Below are 16,319 nucleotides of genomic sequence, written 5' to 3'. Positions count from 1 at the left end.
AAATAAAATAAAACAATAGACAAAATAAATTATATATTTTTTTTTATAGATTTTATTGTGCGTAAAATAAACATTTTATTCCAATAACATTTATATAAAATAATAAAAATACAATAAAATATATAAATTTACTTATAAAGCTGCCACTTCTTAAAATATGCATTAATTATTCATTATATTTCTATAATCTATCTGATCTTGGAACATTTTGAGGAAGACTTTATATTTATTATCATGGAATGATCTAACATCTTTGTTTGGGTGGATGACATCCGCTGTACCTCCCATATTTTCTATAGCAGCTTGTATATTGTTATAATATCTTGATGCACAAGCTCCTAAAATGGCCACTCCAACTAAAACAGATTCTTTCTCATACGGTTTTAACACTGGTAAGCCTACTGAATCAGCTTGAATCTGGATGAATAATGGGTCCTTAGTTATACCTCCACAAACAGGTAAAGATTTAAATGGCGCATATCCTTCTTTTAACAAGGCATCTATAATGTGTCTTGTACCATACTGCAAAAAATATGTAAAAATAGCTTATTAAAGGATATACATTGATGTTATTAAATTCTATTTATTTTGAAATTAGTCAGAAGGTGAAGACGGGAATGTCTTATCAACACAATTAACTTACAGAAAGTGCCTGCAAGGTTGCCAGATATAGTAATGCCAAATTTTCATCACTATTATTTATAGATAGTCCAACAATTGTGCCTCTCATATTAGGATCTGCTAATGGTGATCTATTGCCATGAAAATCTGGCCACACATGAAAATCTCTAGCTAACAAGCTCACATCATGTACACCTTGATTATTTGCCATTTTCATTAACAACTTTCTTAAATGAGCCCTTACCCTGAAAACGATTGAAAAATTCATTAAATCAAAAATCACAATCAAATAAAATGAATGCTTATTATTAAAAAAAAAGAGAACAGTCTAATTATATAAATATTAGTTTTATGTTTATAAAATTGTTACATACTCTCCAGTGCTTAGATTATTCAATAATTTTGCTCCAGCAGGATGACTTGTAATGATGTGATCCAAAAGCATTCCTGATGCACTTTGACCTGCTTCATTAAGCCACATATTGGGAACCATAGCACTAAAATAAGGACCCCAAATGCCTTTCACCACTATGGGATTTATGCTTATAGCCATGTGACATGTGGAAGTGCCACAAATTAAGCTTAACCTAGTAGACATGTTATCATCAATATCTTTTCCTTTCACTCCAACCATACCTAGCCCTCCTGCATGAGCATCTATAATTGAAGTAGCTACTGCAGTACCAGGTAGCAAGCCTAATGTTTTAGCAGCTTCATTTGATAGACCTCCACAAAAATCCCCTGGCATTAAAACCCTCTTGCCAATTTTTAGGAAATCACCATCACATAAATCTTCAAGGTCAATTTTTTTAAGAAAATCTATATTCCAACGGTGCCTAGCATCTGTTGTACATTCATAATTCCATTTACAAACTAATGAACATAGTGAACGGCTTAAAGACCCTGTAGCTTTCCAAGTAAGAAAATCTGGAAGGTCAAAAAAAATTCCATACTGTGACCAATTTTCAGGTAAATTTTTCTTGAGCCAAAGAAGCTTAGGCATTTCCATTTCTAAGCTCACTTTCCCCCCAACATATTTTAAAATATCATGTTGAGTTTTGTTTATAAAATCTGCTTCACTTTGTGCTCTGTGATCCATCCACATAATAATATTCCTCTCATCAATGCCTAAATCATTAACCGCTTTTGGATTGCCATTTTTATCCAATGCTACAAGGGAACAGGTCGCATCAAACCCTATACCCTTAATTTTTGTAGGATCTACATTATGAACAATATCCTGAAAAAATATTTTAAATAAATTAAGACTAAAAATTATAAGCATGGTACTGCTGAAAAATATAGTTTAAGAAACAAACCTTTATAACACATTCACAGCAGTGCCATACATCATTTGAAGATTGTTCATAGTAGTCAGGTTTGGGTTTCCATGTTTGCAAGTCTTTAATTGATGTTTTTACAACATGCCCCTTGTCATCTACAAGCGCCGCTCGGACACTACCTGAACCGACATCAACACCTATAAAATATATTGCCTCCATGTTCTAAGAATGTAGTATTGTACTGAAAATAATAATTTCGAAATCTGAATTATTTTTTATTAAGATTCTAGTATTCTGGTAAAAAGTAATAGGAAGGTAATGCTTATAGAATAAAAGAAAATATTCTGCTTTTACATACCTCCAACAATTTATACATTATAATCATCCAAGTGTTGTAATTATCAATAAACAAGTAATAAACTTGGTCGACCTTGGTTAATATGAGATAAGACAAGTTGAATGTGTCTATCTAACTTTATACCTCCTTGAACTTTTGCATTAGTTCAATTATGAAGTTTAAGAATTTTTCTATAATTTTACGTAATGATTTATAAGTGTATTATATGTAATTTAATGATTGTTGAATACAATACCACGTAAATATTATATAATTAATATACAAAGGTAAAAGTATTAATAGTGTATTTATTTTTTTGTCATTCCTTTATTTAACGTAATTTTTGTTACGATAACACACACAATGCTTATCAATAACTAAAAAAAATATTTTGGGTTTATTTTTGCTGATGTTTAGCATTATTTAATTAATATGAGCTTCAAAATTTATTATTATGAAATAGTAATAATGAATAAATCAGAATACAAAAAAATTAAATACTTGCCTTAAAAAATGTATTTTATAAAGTAGTTTTAGTATATTTATATTATATTTCATAAGATTCCATTATTAATTAATTACTTTTATAATATACTTATAGGTATTTATTTTTATAGTATTAAAATTAATATTAATTAAGTAAACATTCCTAAAAAAAAAAGTGTTTGCTTCTTATTGCATTTAGGCGTGTCAGTTGAGTATAATTTATTTCACTTTCTTCAATACGAATTTTATATAATATTATACAGAAATTAGAAATATACAATTTAAAATAAAAAATTTAGCACTAAAAATATTAAGCTCAATAAACCATCACCTTCTTCCTCCTGGCATTATCTAATTATATAATTTATCACTAAAAATACGGCAATATGAAATATCATAAATAATAATGTGAAGTCTGTTGTTTTATTCGTTCCCTTGTCCCTCCTCTCATGTCAATAAACGTCAAACTCAAATGTCAATGTCATTTATATTTCGCACCGCATGACCGCATGTGCATTGTTTAATATAAACAATACCACGTTGTTTTTCTTATACTTGAAAATTGAACTGAACTGAATTGAACTAGATATATAAGATAATGGTTAGGTTTAAGAATAGGTAATGTATATTCCGTTATAAATTATTACATTAACAGAAATATTGTAAAAGATTTTTTAAACGATATGTTAATAATGCATATTTTACATATCCTAGGTATATAACAGTAGAAATACAAGCACCGAGTATACCTGATTGTAAACCTTTGCGATTAAAGTCAAAATACTTTTATGATATAATAATTGAAAAAATTCAACAACTACATGGAGATTTTGGTGTAGCCGCAGTCAAAACTGGATTTGTAGCGAAATATTGTAATGAGAATACTAGAATAGCTATTTTAAGATCAAGACATGGGCCACACAAATTTGTAACTAGTAGTTTACCTTTTATAACAAAAATAGGTAAGCTTGAGATTAATTTAAAAACTCTTCATGTGGGTGCTACAATGAAACATAGTTTTAAGTTCATACAGAAATATCAGAAATCATATTTGGAATCTATGTGGGCTAAGCTGAAAACTGATGAAGAAAAAAAAGCTTTTGAATTAGCTACAATGGATTTTACTAAAAATGATGTATCAATAAATATCGAAAGTATTGGTAAATAACAACATATTGTATAAATTTAAGTATAAAAAATAAGTTATATTCTTGTGTTTTTTTAAAAAAGCATTGCACAGCTACATTTTTGTGTTTATTATTGAAAAATAATAAAAAACACCTAGGGCATAGTTTGGTTAGAACATGTTTTTAATTTTTTAAGTATTTTAAATGTTATGTTATATTTGAACTATGAGTATATACGAATAAGTACATAAGTAATACCCTTCAATTGATGTATCCTAAATATTAATGAAATGGACATAAGTTTTCGAGTTGTTTTACAATTACTAATAGTAACATGGTGAATCAGGTTGTTATGCTATTTTATTTGTTGCATTACATATAAAATAAAATAAAAAAAATACTATAGAATTTCACCATATATACTTTGTTAGATTGATGATTTATCACAGAATACCTAGGAAACATTTCTCTCATTAAAATGTTGATAATATGTGGAGTTATATTATCCCTTCACCAAAATAAAACCTTTATATAGGATTTTATTGATAAATTCTCCAATCCTTTAATTACATATAATTTCATTCAAGCAATTGTTGTAATTAAAGCATTTTTTACTTTGTGTCTAATTTTAAGTCTGATTTAATAGTAAAAATGACACCCTTGTACATTTTTTTAACTTAACGTTTCCTTTTGTCCTGCGAATCGATATCGAATCTACAACCGTCGCTTTTAGTCACATTTTTGTGCCCCGGTTGTAAACTATTTGCTAACGTTATTATAACTTGACAATATGTACATCAAAATATTTTAAAACATAGAACAATATTTTTTATTAAAAAAATATACAAAATCTCATAATTCATTGTTTTGATCTATATCTCATATCTCTCCACTAGTAGTAAAACAACCAACTACAGAAAATTTTGTAACGCTATTTATTTATTGAATAAATTAATTAATAACATCTGACCTATTTCTTTTCAGTATTATTATTTCGGTAACAAAACTAACTTTATTATATTCTTCAATCTACGCCACAAAAGCAGAGTAAAATGTCCTTAACTAACACGCCTAAAAGCAAAAAGAAATATAGATGTCAAATCTAATGTCAAATCATTTATTTAATTTGGTTCCCTTCCCCTAGAAATTAAAGTTTTTGTTAATAAAATTTACTTATAAAATATGTTGCGGTTCGTTTTATGATTTTTTAAGGTTATTTCGCTTAAATAACATTATGTCTGTAACCAAAATAGAAGTTTTAAGATTATATAAAAACTTACTGTTATATTCTAAGAGTTTAAAATTTACTGAGGTTTCATATTATAAAAAAAGAATAACTAGTGAATTTAAGAAAAATAAAGAACTTGAAAAACCCGAGGACATTGCTTTTGCTTATAAGGTATATATAATATTGAGATGTCCCCAGAGCTGTATGTTACTTATTACTTATTATAACCCTATAAGGAATTGGAAATTATACCAAATCTTGTTCAAAAATTAAATTAAAAAACTTAAATTATTATTAACAAAAATTAAATACTTCATATTGTTATTTAATTTACGAAATTGTTATATGCATTTTTTTTTTCATTGAAAGCCTAATCTCCGTAAATTCTGTTAATATGTTAATCTTATATATAATATCATATAATTACCTATATATCAGTGTTTTTGTCAATATGTGATGAGTTGATTTCAATGACAATAATCTTATATTATATAGCTAAATATTACTTACTTTCAGAAAGGGGAAGCTTTATTACAAAGAGGCTCTATTGTTTAAAATGTTTAAAACCAAAAACATATCTTTATTTGGAAGGTATTTAAATCCTTTCACCATCATATGTGCACCAAAACATACAATAGATTATACACAAGTGCCTAAGATTAACGAATGTGACCTTGTCGAGAACTTTGTAAGAGGTTCAGGACCTGGTGGGTCAGCCGTCAATAAAAATTCTAACTGTGTAGTCCTTACTCATGCACCTACAGGTAATATGAAATTACAGGTTATTAATTTACCAAAATGTACATAGGCTTTATGACATTTTTGGAACCTTACACTTACTGAGAATCTAGTGTCTTGACATTCCATTCTCCACTTTCAGACATCTGACAAATGTAAGACATTGTGTGTTCAGTAGCAGAAGTCTATATGGAGTGGAAAGTTGAAACACTTCATTTCAGTGAACACTACACTTGTTGTCTATTTTTAGAGATGTTTTGTAACCATCTTACTATCTTGAAGAAATGACACTGATTTAAACATAAACTTAGCTTATTGCTTCTTCTTGAAACCCTTTATGACTTTATATTAAAATACTTCATATGCATATTAGAGTTAAATCTATTATTAAATACCATATTTTTACTTATATTTTCAGGAATTGTTGTGAAATGTCACACAAGCCGGTGTCAGGAGGATAATAGGAAAACTGCTCGTGAAATGTTAGTCTCGAAATTAGATGAAATGCTCAATGGTGAAAATAGTGTAGCCGCCCAAAAAAAGAGACTGGATGAACAAAAATATAAAAAAACTGAATATAAAAAAAAGAAAAGAGCTCAATTGAAAGAAGAATGGAAGAAACGGGAAGGCTTGCTTTAATATTTGATTTTTAGTGATTTTGTACAAACATGTTTATATCTAATTTTCATTAATATATTTTAACTACAAACAAGTAACAAGACACTTGTTGACTTCTGAAAATCAACATGCAATGAATTTAGACAGAAAATTAGACTGTGCATCGAGAATGGAGTGTTTTAACACTAGGTTTCCTCTGCTTACCTTTTATTAGGGAATGCAGAATGAACCTAAAACATACAAAAATAATACATTTATTATAAAAGTGAGTCTAAAAATAGTACAAATATTAGAGTCAATATGCCTTTACTAGATCACTGTTCTTCTAAGTTTAGTATTAGTAAATTGAAAATGCCTTGATGTTGTCTATAGATTGTATAGAAAAATGTTAGTAATATTAAAATCTTGAAAATGTTTTTTGTTTTAATTTATAATATTTTTTATTGGTAAGACACACACATTTTTTTTTTGGTTTGATATTGTATTCGGCCTAGTGTTAAGATCATCTTCTCCCCACTTCCTACTGAATTCCGAAGGCGTTGTCTGTTGATTGGCGGAACTTAACTCTGCGCTTCGTCTCGACACCAGAGATTGATCTCTAGTATTTTATCTTTATTACTTAGGAAGTGATTAAGTCTTTCCTCATAAAATCCACGAGAAGCCATATTTTTATTTCCCTGATTGGATTTACTAAAAAAAGTAATCATTACTATCAAGCGTTCATTTTACAGTTGCTTTTAGTCTAACTTTAAATCTTGAGTTACCTTATCTGACCTTTGAGATCCAAGCCTAATGGGGTTACCAGTCATCTTAAATTAAGTTATTAGAATTATAGGGTTCTTTGAATATCCGTAACTACTTAGTAAATTTCCAGGTGCAGAGGTCCTAAAGCCGTCGTGCCGAATTTAGGATCTAGTTGAAAAGTACCTGAAACAAATTATAACTGACTCGTTTTTATCTGCGGTTTCGCTCTCGTATTCAAATGGAAATAACTAAGTGTTATGTGTTACATGACATAAGGGGCTGTCCATTAATCACGTGAGGCTTGAAAGGGGGGGGAGGGGTTTGATAAAAATCACGAAAATAACACAGGGGGGAGGGGGGGGGGTGTAGTAAGATATCTCGTGTATTTATTTTTTCGTCTAACGCGCGATTTTTAAACAAATGTTAAGCGGCACGGCGCGGCGTGTAGTGACCTTGACTCGCCGTCGCCAGGCAACGGACGGCTTCCTGAACGCTTCGTTGTACCTCCTTACCCAATTTTGCAGTCGTCTAGTGGTCTATGTATTCCGAAGCCTCAAGAGCATGATGGCAAGACGTTTGCTACATTTCTTCTGCGTCGGTCTCTTGGAATCACCCCAACGCATGAGGGCTTTAACAAATTGCCGTATGACCTGTATTGCCCTAGTCTGCAAAAGGATCGTCGGCAACTTTTGGATCGGACGTGCCAGTGGTGTGGATTGTACTTCTGTACAAAGAAGAAAGTTAAGGAACATGTCATGGAACAGGAACCTAATCCGAGCAGTAATAGTGTAGAGATGCACAATGTTCGTCCTTCACGCATCCTCACGCGACGATCAATCGGCAGATCGAAAGAAATTCTCTGCGTTGTGCGCGAAAATGATGACACCGAGTGGCTTGATGAAACCGATGTTGATTTTCAACAAAGCACAGTGCCAACAACTGACCTGCAAGATGCTTATTCAGTTGTTAGTGTTGAAGAATGTCTTGCTAATCCGTGGTCCGAGGACAATATACATTAAATATATTTATGTAGTAGTACAATACATGTTTTTCCTATGATTAAACTCTTCGTTTATTGTTATGGCAATAACAATAAACGAATGGCTCTTTCTTCTTCATTATTATTGTTATGGCAATAAAAAAAAACTTGCAACCTGGTGTAGACATTTTTATTATGGTCCTTAATTTCAGAATAAAATAAGATTATAGTTTATACCTGTATTTAAATTAAGATAATATTCAGAAAATTTTAAGATTCGTTGTAGGTACTAAAAATACACGTGATGTTGAGAAGGGGGAGGGGTGGTGGTCTTAAACCTCACTACGTATCACCAATGGGGGAGGGGGGGTTAAAAAATGCTAAAAAAAGATCACGTGATTAATGGACAACCCCTAACCTGTCTAAAAATGGCATCTCAAGATGATCTCTTCAATGAGAGGGATTTACAAATACGGGCTAAGTATCCGAGGTAACTCTGACCATTGTTAGGCACAATAGGCAGGTTACTGTAGTGACAGTTACAGTGAGTAGGTTGAATCAAAATAATTAACGTGATTTATTGTAAAAAAATACATTTATAAATAGCAGCAATAGTTAGCAATTAAAAATACATTTTTTAGGGAACAATACGACAATTTAAACAAAAAAATTTGAACCACTTGCCTAGATTACCTGCCTGCTAGTGACTCGTAGATTTCATTTGTATCTGCCATGTACCTTCAGATGAATGCTACGCGTCACAAATAGCTTTACGCTGTATTCCGCGCACAGTAAGATGCCTAAAGTGCCATTCTCTAGACAGGGATAACCTGGAGTTAAAACAATCCGTTCCCCATTTTCCGCTGATTTTTGGAGTTATTGGACCTCAACGCCGCGCTTTGCCACTACACCAGTGCGAACAAATAAAAATGGAAAATATTTCATTTCCTCGAGTGGAAATTGAACCTACAACCATGCCATGCCATTTACAATGGCACGCTTCTCATTTTATATAATTAATTGTGAAATATAATTTATTTACCCTAATATAATTAAAATAAAACAGAATGTACATCTTAATTGTTTGTTTTTATTTCCCAACAACAAAGTAATTTATACAAAGTACATGAATAGTTAATTCAAGGAATTTCGAAGCATTTCAATTAAGGTTTATTAGATGGAAGTTGGGTCGGCTTCTGAAGCAAAGCGAGGCAGTATATGTATCCAAGGACGGCCAACTTTGACATGTCTTTGTGAAGGTAGAACCGGTTGAGCCGTAAAGTTATTGCTGTCTTGTACAGTGTGATACAATTTAGTTATTATGAAATATTTATCCCGAATATGGGAAAATGGGGAACGGAAGTGTCTTAACGGCTACAGAGTGTCTTAACACTAGGTTCCCTCTGCATACCCAGCTATGTGTGAGATGAAGCATGAAGTTAAAAAATAAAGAATACTGTTTTTTAAAATGTGTGCAAATACTGCTCTATAAAATGTTATAAAATTATTAATGCGTAATCATCTTTCAGCACCCACGAAGAATTAATTAGGTTCATAAATTATTAAGCAAACTTTATTTTGGTAAAATTTTCATTTTCAGCTTTAAATAATCTGTTGAAGTGACCAAGAGTCACGTAATTTGATAAACAAATATTTAAAACTTTGAAACAAAACTCTCAACCTACCTCGTCACTCGACAAGTGATTCCTTATAGCTTTATGCTCCTGTCTTTGAAATAAAGATTGACATTACTATTTATTTCTACATCTTTCTGTTTACCTAGTTTAATTATATGTTTTGTACATATTGTACATACATAATTAATTATATTCTTATTCTTTATTTTTATAGTTAAGCTATAGAGATTCTAAAAGTTTTAATGGCTGTGATTGCTACGGTAGAAGCGGGTTAGATCCTCGATAACAACAGATATTCAGGTGACAGGTATGAGTAAAGCTTCATACTTCGATATTTATTTATTAATTTAGTATGTGCGTAAATAAAATAATGTACATATAGGTCATTCTTAACAACAACAACAACACAGCTTCACGCTTTTTCCCTAGCGGGGTAGTCAGAGAGAACGGAGCTCCAAACGCTAAGGTCTCTCTTCATATATGCCCTTCGGAGGGCCCACATGCATACGTGACCTTCCTCAAGTATCTTTGATACGGTGTTTTCGAAGGTCGCCAAGGTTTACACCTACCTCTCTTATCGCTCACTTTTCTTCGTTTCATTACTATAGACATCTATAAACGACGCATATTCTCGATGGAAGACGAAGTATAAAATAATAAATGGAGAGTCACGCAAATAGAAACCAATAAATTATCATCAGAGAGAATGAAACGGGCCTACTCTTAATGATTGCACGGCCGGTGCCTTGTTCGACCTTGGCCCAGATATCGAGTTCTGTGCTCTACAGTGTGCCCGGCTCGCATCAAAATGCGATAGGGGCTTAAAGAGGGCAATTACGGTAAAACGTTGCCGTCTCTGATGCATACGATGTTATTCACTGAGATTTCAGTTATTTTAAATAATAAACCTTGCCTGTCGTGGAGTAGGGACAAGAGTGTAATTGTAACCACGGCTGTGGGTTCAATCCCCACTCAATATTTATTCTACTTAATTTATATTTCCATTTCTTCGCTCTGGTGTCCAGGCAAAGCCCGACGTGAGTTCTGCAACTCAACACGCAATATCTCAAAAATTCCGCGGAAAGTGGAGGACGAAGTGTCTTAACAGTAGGTTGCCACCGCCTACCCTGCTGTGTGCGGGATAGAGCGTGAAGCTGATAAAAAAATATGTTCATCCTTTCGCTCTAGCACCAAAGCATAAGTCTGGCCTTGAGTTGCGCAACTTAACACGGCTGGCATGGCTTGAAAAATTCGGCTGAAAGTGGAAAACGCAGTGTCATAATACTAGGTTAGCTCTGCCTATGCGGGGTAGCTGATTAAAGAAATAAATTCTATACTAATGTTATTGGTAAGGATTATTGCCGTTGCGGCGCATTGAGAATAAATATTCGTTTGGGTTTTGTGTGAAAATATTGGTTTGGACATTTTCCATCTACACATTACAATTAAATAAGTATATATATCAGTTGCTGTTTTCAATATGGACAATGTTAATATATAGATACGAGTGAATAATAATAGAAGTGAATTAAGTTAAAGTTCTAACATAGTGATTTAAAACCTTTACAGCCTTTTCTAAATTAAAACAAATACTATTTTACAACAAAATGAAGCTATATATTTTTGTATGTTCGTCATAGGTACAATACTTCTTTGTTATTTTGTGTGGTATGAAAAATTCAAGTTACGAGATCCTCTCGGAACTCGTGTATCCCATGGTGTCTATAATATTTCGCAATATGAATTATTTATGATTCTGACCCCCGACGCACCTACCTCTATATATTATGATTACATTTCATCGTGCTCTCTAGATTTGCATTATTACCCTTACTATTTATTAAGACTATGTATTGAATAATTAGAGTCTGTCTTGGTGCCGTTTAGTAAACGACAGGTGGTGGATTCGATTCCCACTCGAGTAAATGAAATATTTATTATTTATATTTCCTCACTCTAGTAACGAGATAAGGCGCGGCGTTGTGTCCCGCCACTCAACACACAATGTTTCCAGAATTTAGCGGAATGTAGGGAATGGAAATGTCTTAATGGGAACGGAGTTTATTACCACAAATCTAACCTTCCCTCATATGTGCAAAACAAACAGAAAAACTCATAGCTGTATATTTTTTATATATTCAATTTCAACATTGACATGTTACTGACGCAACCCCATTTAACTTTACCTACCAAACATCGTCAAACACGCCTATCTTCTATAAGTTACAAAATAGAAAAGTTAAATTGATTTTTGCAATAACAATTTCATATTTTATACAAATTGAAACTTCTATTACTCAACTCATAGATTACAATAATATTACTCAATAGTAAACTAGTTGGAAGTGGAACCCAATCAGTTCTACAAAGTATTCGATTCCGACGAGTATAGTTTAGTTTTACAATGATTGCTTTGGTGATTTATTTCCTATGAAACTTTCAATGTTGGTAATTTGTTAAAGGTTCTGTTTATAACAATATTTATTTAAAACATATATACATAAATAAGTTATTATCAACAGAATGGCTTCACGTTTCCCCCCCATAACTGCTCTCCACTTTTTGAGATATTACATGTTAAGTGGCGGAATTATATTTTATATGAATACATCAGTATATATATAAAATGTCTACTGAATTCCGTTCATATTTGTATTTGGTTTAAAACTTTTCTACTTACAGAAAGGAAATTTAAATTCTGTCAGAAATCTTTGAATTAACGTACTTCAGTAAATTTCCTTATTTTTTGTATGAAGAATAATTTATGTTTACGGTAAGTTTTTCAAATTTAAAATAATTATAATAATAGATGACATACACAATTATAATAATTGTAATAGTTGATGACAGTGGACGGGGCGAAAGAGGTATGTAGAGACCGTAGTGTTTGGCTCTCCGTTCTCTCTGCTGCCCCGCAAGGGATAAAGCGTGAAGCTTTGTATGTATATATGTATAATAATAGATAATTTTATCTTACACTGTTTTCCTTGTTTGCTTTACAAATAGTTGTGTCGCTTCTTCTCTGGAAAATCCAAAACAAATGTTAGACGGATTTGATCCGATTTATTTAATAGGATTCGTCATACATCTAACTGAGAGCTTTGGTTTGCTACAATATTGCAATTCGTTTTGAGCTTATTGGAATTCGCTTATTCTGCGGAGAGATTTAGCTTTTAACTTACAATGTTTGTGGCTTACTATGTTTAGTTTTATTAATATATAAAATAAGTTGTGCCTTTTTTAACAGGTAATCTTGGTTCGGGAACCTAAAAACAATTTAAGCTGATGCTTAATCTCTAGCGGATTAGTTATCTAACTAACTACTCTGCCACAGTTATATTTATTACGTAATCCAGTTATGCCTCTTAGTAAAATCAGAGAGCTTGGGTCATTAGATAAGTTTTGACACACTCTGTTCCTTTTTTCCGGTGACTAAAAATGGATCTACGTGGTTCCTAATGGAACTGTAAATATGTTTTTAGTTTTAAATAAAATATTTTTAATATTATGAAAAACAAAGCCAAGCAGTGAATGGAAAATGGTCTACGTGACATACTCAAGGTGAAGTACAGTTATATGTATACATAATGTATATATTTTTTGGTCTTTTTTTATATGAATAAAGAATTCAGAAGAAGTAAAATATATTTATTTTAAATATAAACATAAATATAATAGGTTATACCTGAAAACATTCTTTTTTACCTTAACCAAATTATGATACTCTTTGATGTTTTCTCTGAAAATTTACATCAAAAAATTCTTTATTATACTAACCATGAGTTTCATAAGTACCTAATAAGATTAACGAAACGTCCAACGATCTTTTTGCTGTCTTTTAATTTTATTTTAATAGGCAGGCTGATAAAGTGGTGTAAACAACTTTTAAGAGCAAAGTATTTTTTTCAGCTTCACACTGTATTCCGCACAGCAGTTTAGGCAGAGAAAACATAGTGTTAACCCACTCCGTTCCCCAATTGCCGCCGAATTCTGGAGGCATTGCGTGTGCATAACTCAACGCTGCGCTTTTGCCTTGATACCAGAGCGAAGAAACGGAAATATAAATTTAAGTGAATATTTCGTTCCCACGAGTGGGGATCGAACCCACAAGCATCGCGCTACAGTCACACCCTTGTGCCTGCGCCACGATAGCCAGTAATACAATATTAATACAACTTTGCTCATATTTTATATTATTACTGTCAATATTTATTTCCAGTTTTATACACGCCAATTCATTAATTAACGAAATTCCGTTGTCGAATTGTAAAGAACTCTACTGAAACAACAATACATCGATAATGGTTTGGGCGCTACAAAAAATACAAAATTTTATTGTATAAAATATGTTTTGATATAAACGTAAATCTTTACTAACCTGGAGCAAATACGCGTGTCGAATTCGAGGAAGAAAATGTAATTTCAAGGTAAGTATTTGGAATTGAGGTGAAAAAAAATATATTTGCCGAGTATTTTTAAAAAGTAATAGTATCGGAGCTTATATCTATCTATATTACTAAAAAATTTATTTACGTAAAACGTGAATATAAAGATAACGAGACTACTACTCTGATATGAAACATTATTTACAACCTTATGATTCGTATGTAATTTATGGGATCCTCAGTATATTATATATTAATAACACCTACCCTCCATATAGATATACGTTTGTATGTTATAATCAAATATGGTAGAGGTTATTAAACATTCCGTGTAATGTATGTATATTCTATCTAACAAGAGATGAATGGTTTATAACTTTAATTTCGCACATATAAGTATATGTAGTATCATATACTTATATGTGCGAAATTATATTAATTTTCTGTTAAGGTAAGAATAATAAAAATCTTTCTACATTGTTTTTTAATTGTTGGTTGTAATATCGCTTTTTTTGTTAAGTATATTACTATTTATTAGTCCAAAGTGCTTGAGGCGTTCGTTTCCCTCGTAAGCCTGTGAGAGCAGGCAGTTTGCCTTCAGTAATTTAATTTATTCTCGCCAAAGTTTATTGCTTGAAGGGACTTAAATATACGTACATAAGTCATATATGTAGACTTAGAATATACTTACTTATAGTATAAACTAGCGACCCTATTGCGGCTTCGCCCGCTTTTACTACTGGATTATTCATATAATGTATGTTTGCAAAGCACTTAAGATAATGTGAATATTAATTAAACCCTAATGCAACCCTCATTTTTGTAGTTTCAATAAGGATTTTCCAATTGTTTTACACAGCAAGGATTTTTTAGTAGGTACCGTAATTTTATATCTGTGATACTAATCTTTTCAAGTACTTATTAAAATATATTTAAATTACTATTTTTAGATAGTTAAATAACATTAAATAATACATTCAACTCGAATTATCCAATACGTGCAAACGCATCTAAATCTTCGTTGCTATAAAGGCAGGCGGGTTTTTTTTTTCGAGCTTGTGGTTAATGCTGAAGAGGGTATTCTGTCCCTGATGAAAAGCAAGCACTACGTGGCTGCCTGTGACGAAAATTAAATAGAAGGGCATCGGCCGGGAATTGAACCCGGGCTGCCCGCGTGGCAGGCGAGCATTCTACCACTGAACCACCGATGCGTGTAAGGCAGGCGGGCGCGGCGGACACGCTTGTATAAGCATAACGTCGCGAGGCGCGTTTCGCAGCAAGGATTTTTTGATATTGTAACAACTTCTAAAGTACTTATTAAAATGAAAAACAGAAAAGACAGTTTTGATCTACATTAAATGGCCAACGTAACTAATATACTTATTTATATGCTGAGAGTAAGGGATAAGTGAAACTTGACTCGATACAGCTGATGTGTGAACGGCGTGATGTGTCAATAATTAAATGCGTTTTTCTCTTAAACTATTCGCAATTTCTAATTTTTAAGTTTAAAAAGCAAATTTTATCTTCGTTTAACGTAGAAATTTAATAAAGTATTTTAAAGGATAAGGATTAATACCATTATGGAGAAATATCCCTCACAATAAAAAATATATTGAAATTACTATTTTTAGACAGAAATATGATCACTACACGTTATTCTTAAAATATACGAATATGCCATCGCGGACTTTTTTGTAGATCTTATTAAGAGGAACAATACTCCAGTACATTTTTTTCATGTAGTATTTACCATTAAAGCAGCGCATGCGCCAAAGTGTCTCAGCGGGTAGGACTTTATACACATTTATCGTATTTATGTTAATTTACATAAGAATGTACAAATTATAAACTATATATAAACCTTCCCTGAGAAATACTCGACCTAATGGTGAAAACCGCATCCAAATCCGTTGGGTGGTTTAGAAGAAGAAGAGTTAGAAAGTTCAGACAGACACAAAAAGCGACTTTGTTTTATAAGATATAGGATGTCGTACACATCTAGATTATTTTTTTAGCTTCACGCTGTAATTGACACACTGTAGGTTAGGCAGAGGGAACTAGAATTAAGAGACGCCGTTCTCCAATTTCCGCCAACGCCAATTCAATGCTGCGTTTCGTTTCGTTACCAGAGCG

The 16,319-nt window shown here is 31.9% G+C and overlaps 3 protein-coding genes across 6 annotated transcripts; 2 read left to right on the top strand and 1 right to left on the bottom strand.

The window, feature by feature from the left end:
• Positions 1-25: 25 nt before the first annotated feature.
• On the bottom strand, positions 26-3,154 carry LOC146527522 (FGGY carbohydrate kinase domain-containing protein). 4 transcript variants are annotated; one of them, XM_085204622.1, is made up of 6 exons: positions 2,747-2,955; positions 2,263-2,432; positions 1,941-2,145; positions 996-1,861; positions 644-866; positions 26-522 (listed from the first exon to the last, which is right to left on the bottom strand). In XM_085204622.1, the coding sequence occupies exons 3-6, from the start codon at positions 2,121-2,123 to the stop codon at positions 163-165; spliced, it is 1,632 nt and encodes a 543-aa protein (XP_085060748.1). In that variant the 5' UTR covers positions 2,124-2,145; positions 2,263-2,432; positions 2,747-2,955; the 3' UTR covers positions 26-162. The 4 variants fall into 4 exon arrangements, with proteins under 4 accessions (XP_085060748.1, XP_085060751.1, XP_085060750.1 ...); XM_085204625.1 differs by lacking the exons at positions 2,263-2,432; positions 2,747-2,955 and adding an exon at positions 3,059-3,154; XM_085204624.1 differs by lacking the exon at positions 2,263-2,432 and having other exon boundaries at positions 2,747-2,900.
• A 36-nt stretch (positions 3,155-3,190) lies between these two features.
• Pop5 (POP5 ribonuclease P/MRP subunit) lies at positions 3,191-4,027 on the top strand. The gene is made up of 2 exons (XM_085204626.1): positions 3,191-3,345; positions 3,442-4,027. Exons 1-2 carry the CDS (start codon positions 3,326-3,328, stop codon positions 3,893-3,895), a joined length of 474 nt encoding a protein of 157 aa, XP_085060752.1. The 5' UTR covers positions 3,191-3,325; the 3' UTR covers positions 3,896-4,027.
• A 932-nt stretch (positions 4,028-4,959) lies between these two features.
• On the top strand, positions 4,960-6,852 carry LOC146527520 (mitochondrial translation release factor in rescue). Its single transcript, XM_085204627.1, has 3 exons — positions 4,960-5,253; positions 5,599-5,846; positions 6,239-6,852. Exons 2-3 carry the CDS (start codon positions 5,639-5,641, stop codon positions 6,457-6,459), a joined length of 429 nt encoding a protein of 142 aa, XP_085060753.1. The 5' UTR covers positions 4,960-5,253; positions 5,599-5,638; the 3' UTR covers positions 6,460-6,852.
• The last annotated feature ends 9,467 nt before the right edge of the window (positions 6,853-16,319 follow it).

This window comes from Heliconius melpomene, chromosome 20, assembly GCF_056956725.1.
Source record: "Heliconius melpomene rosina isolate 202511_hmr_F chromosome 20, ASM5695672v1, whole genome shotgun sequence".
In the NCBI taxonomy this organism is placed as follows: Eukaryota; Metazoa; Arthropoda; class Insecta; order Lepidoptera; family Nymphalidae; genus Heliconius; species Heliconius melpomene.
The sequence above is the reverse complement of the archived record's forward strand: the minus strand, read 5'-3'. Positions and strand labels throughout refer to the sequence as shown.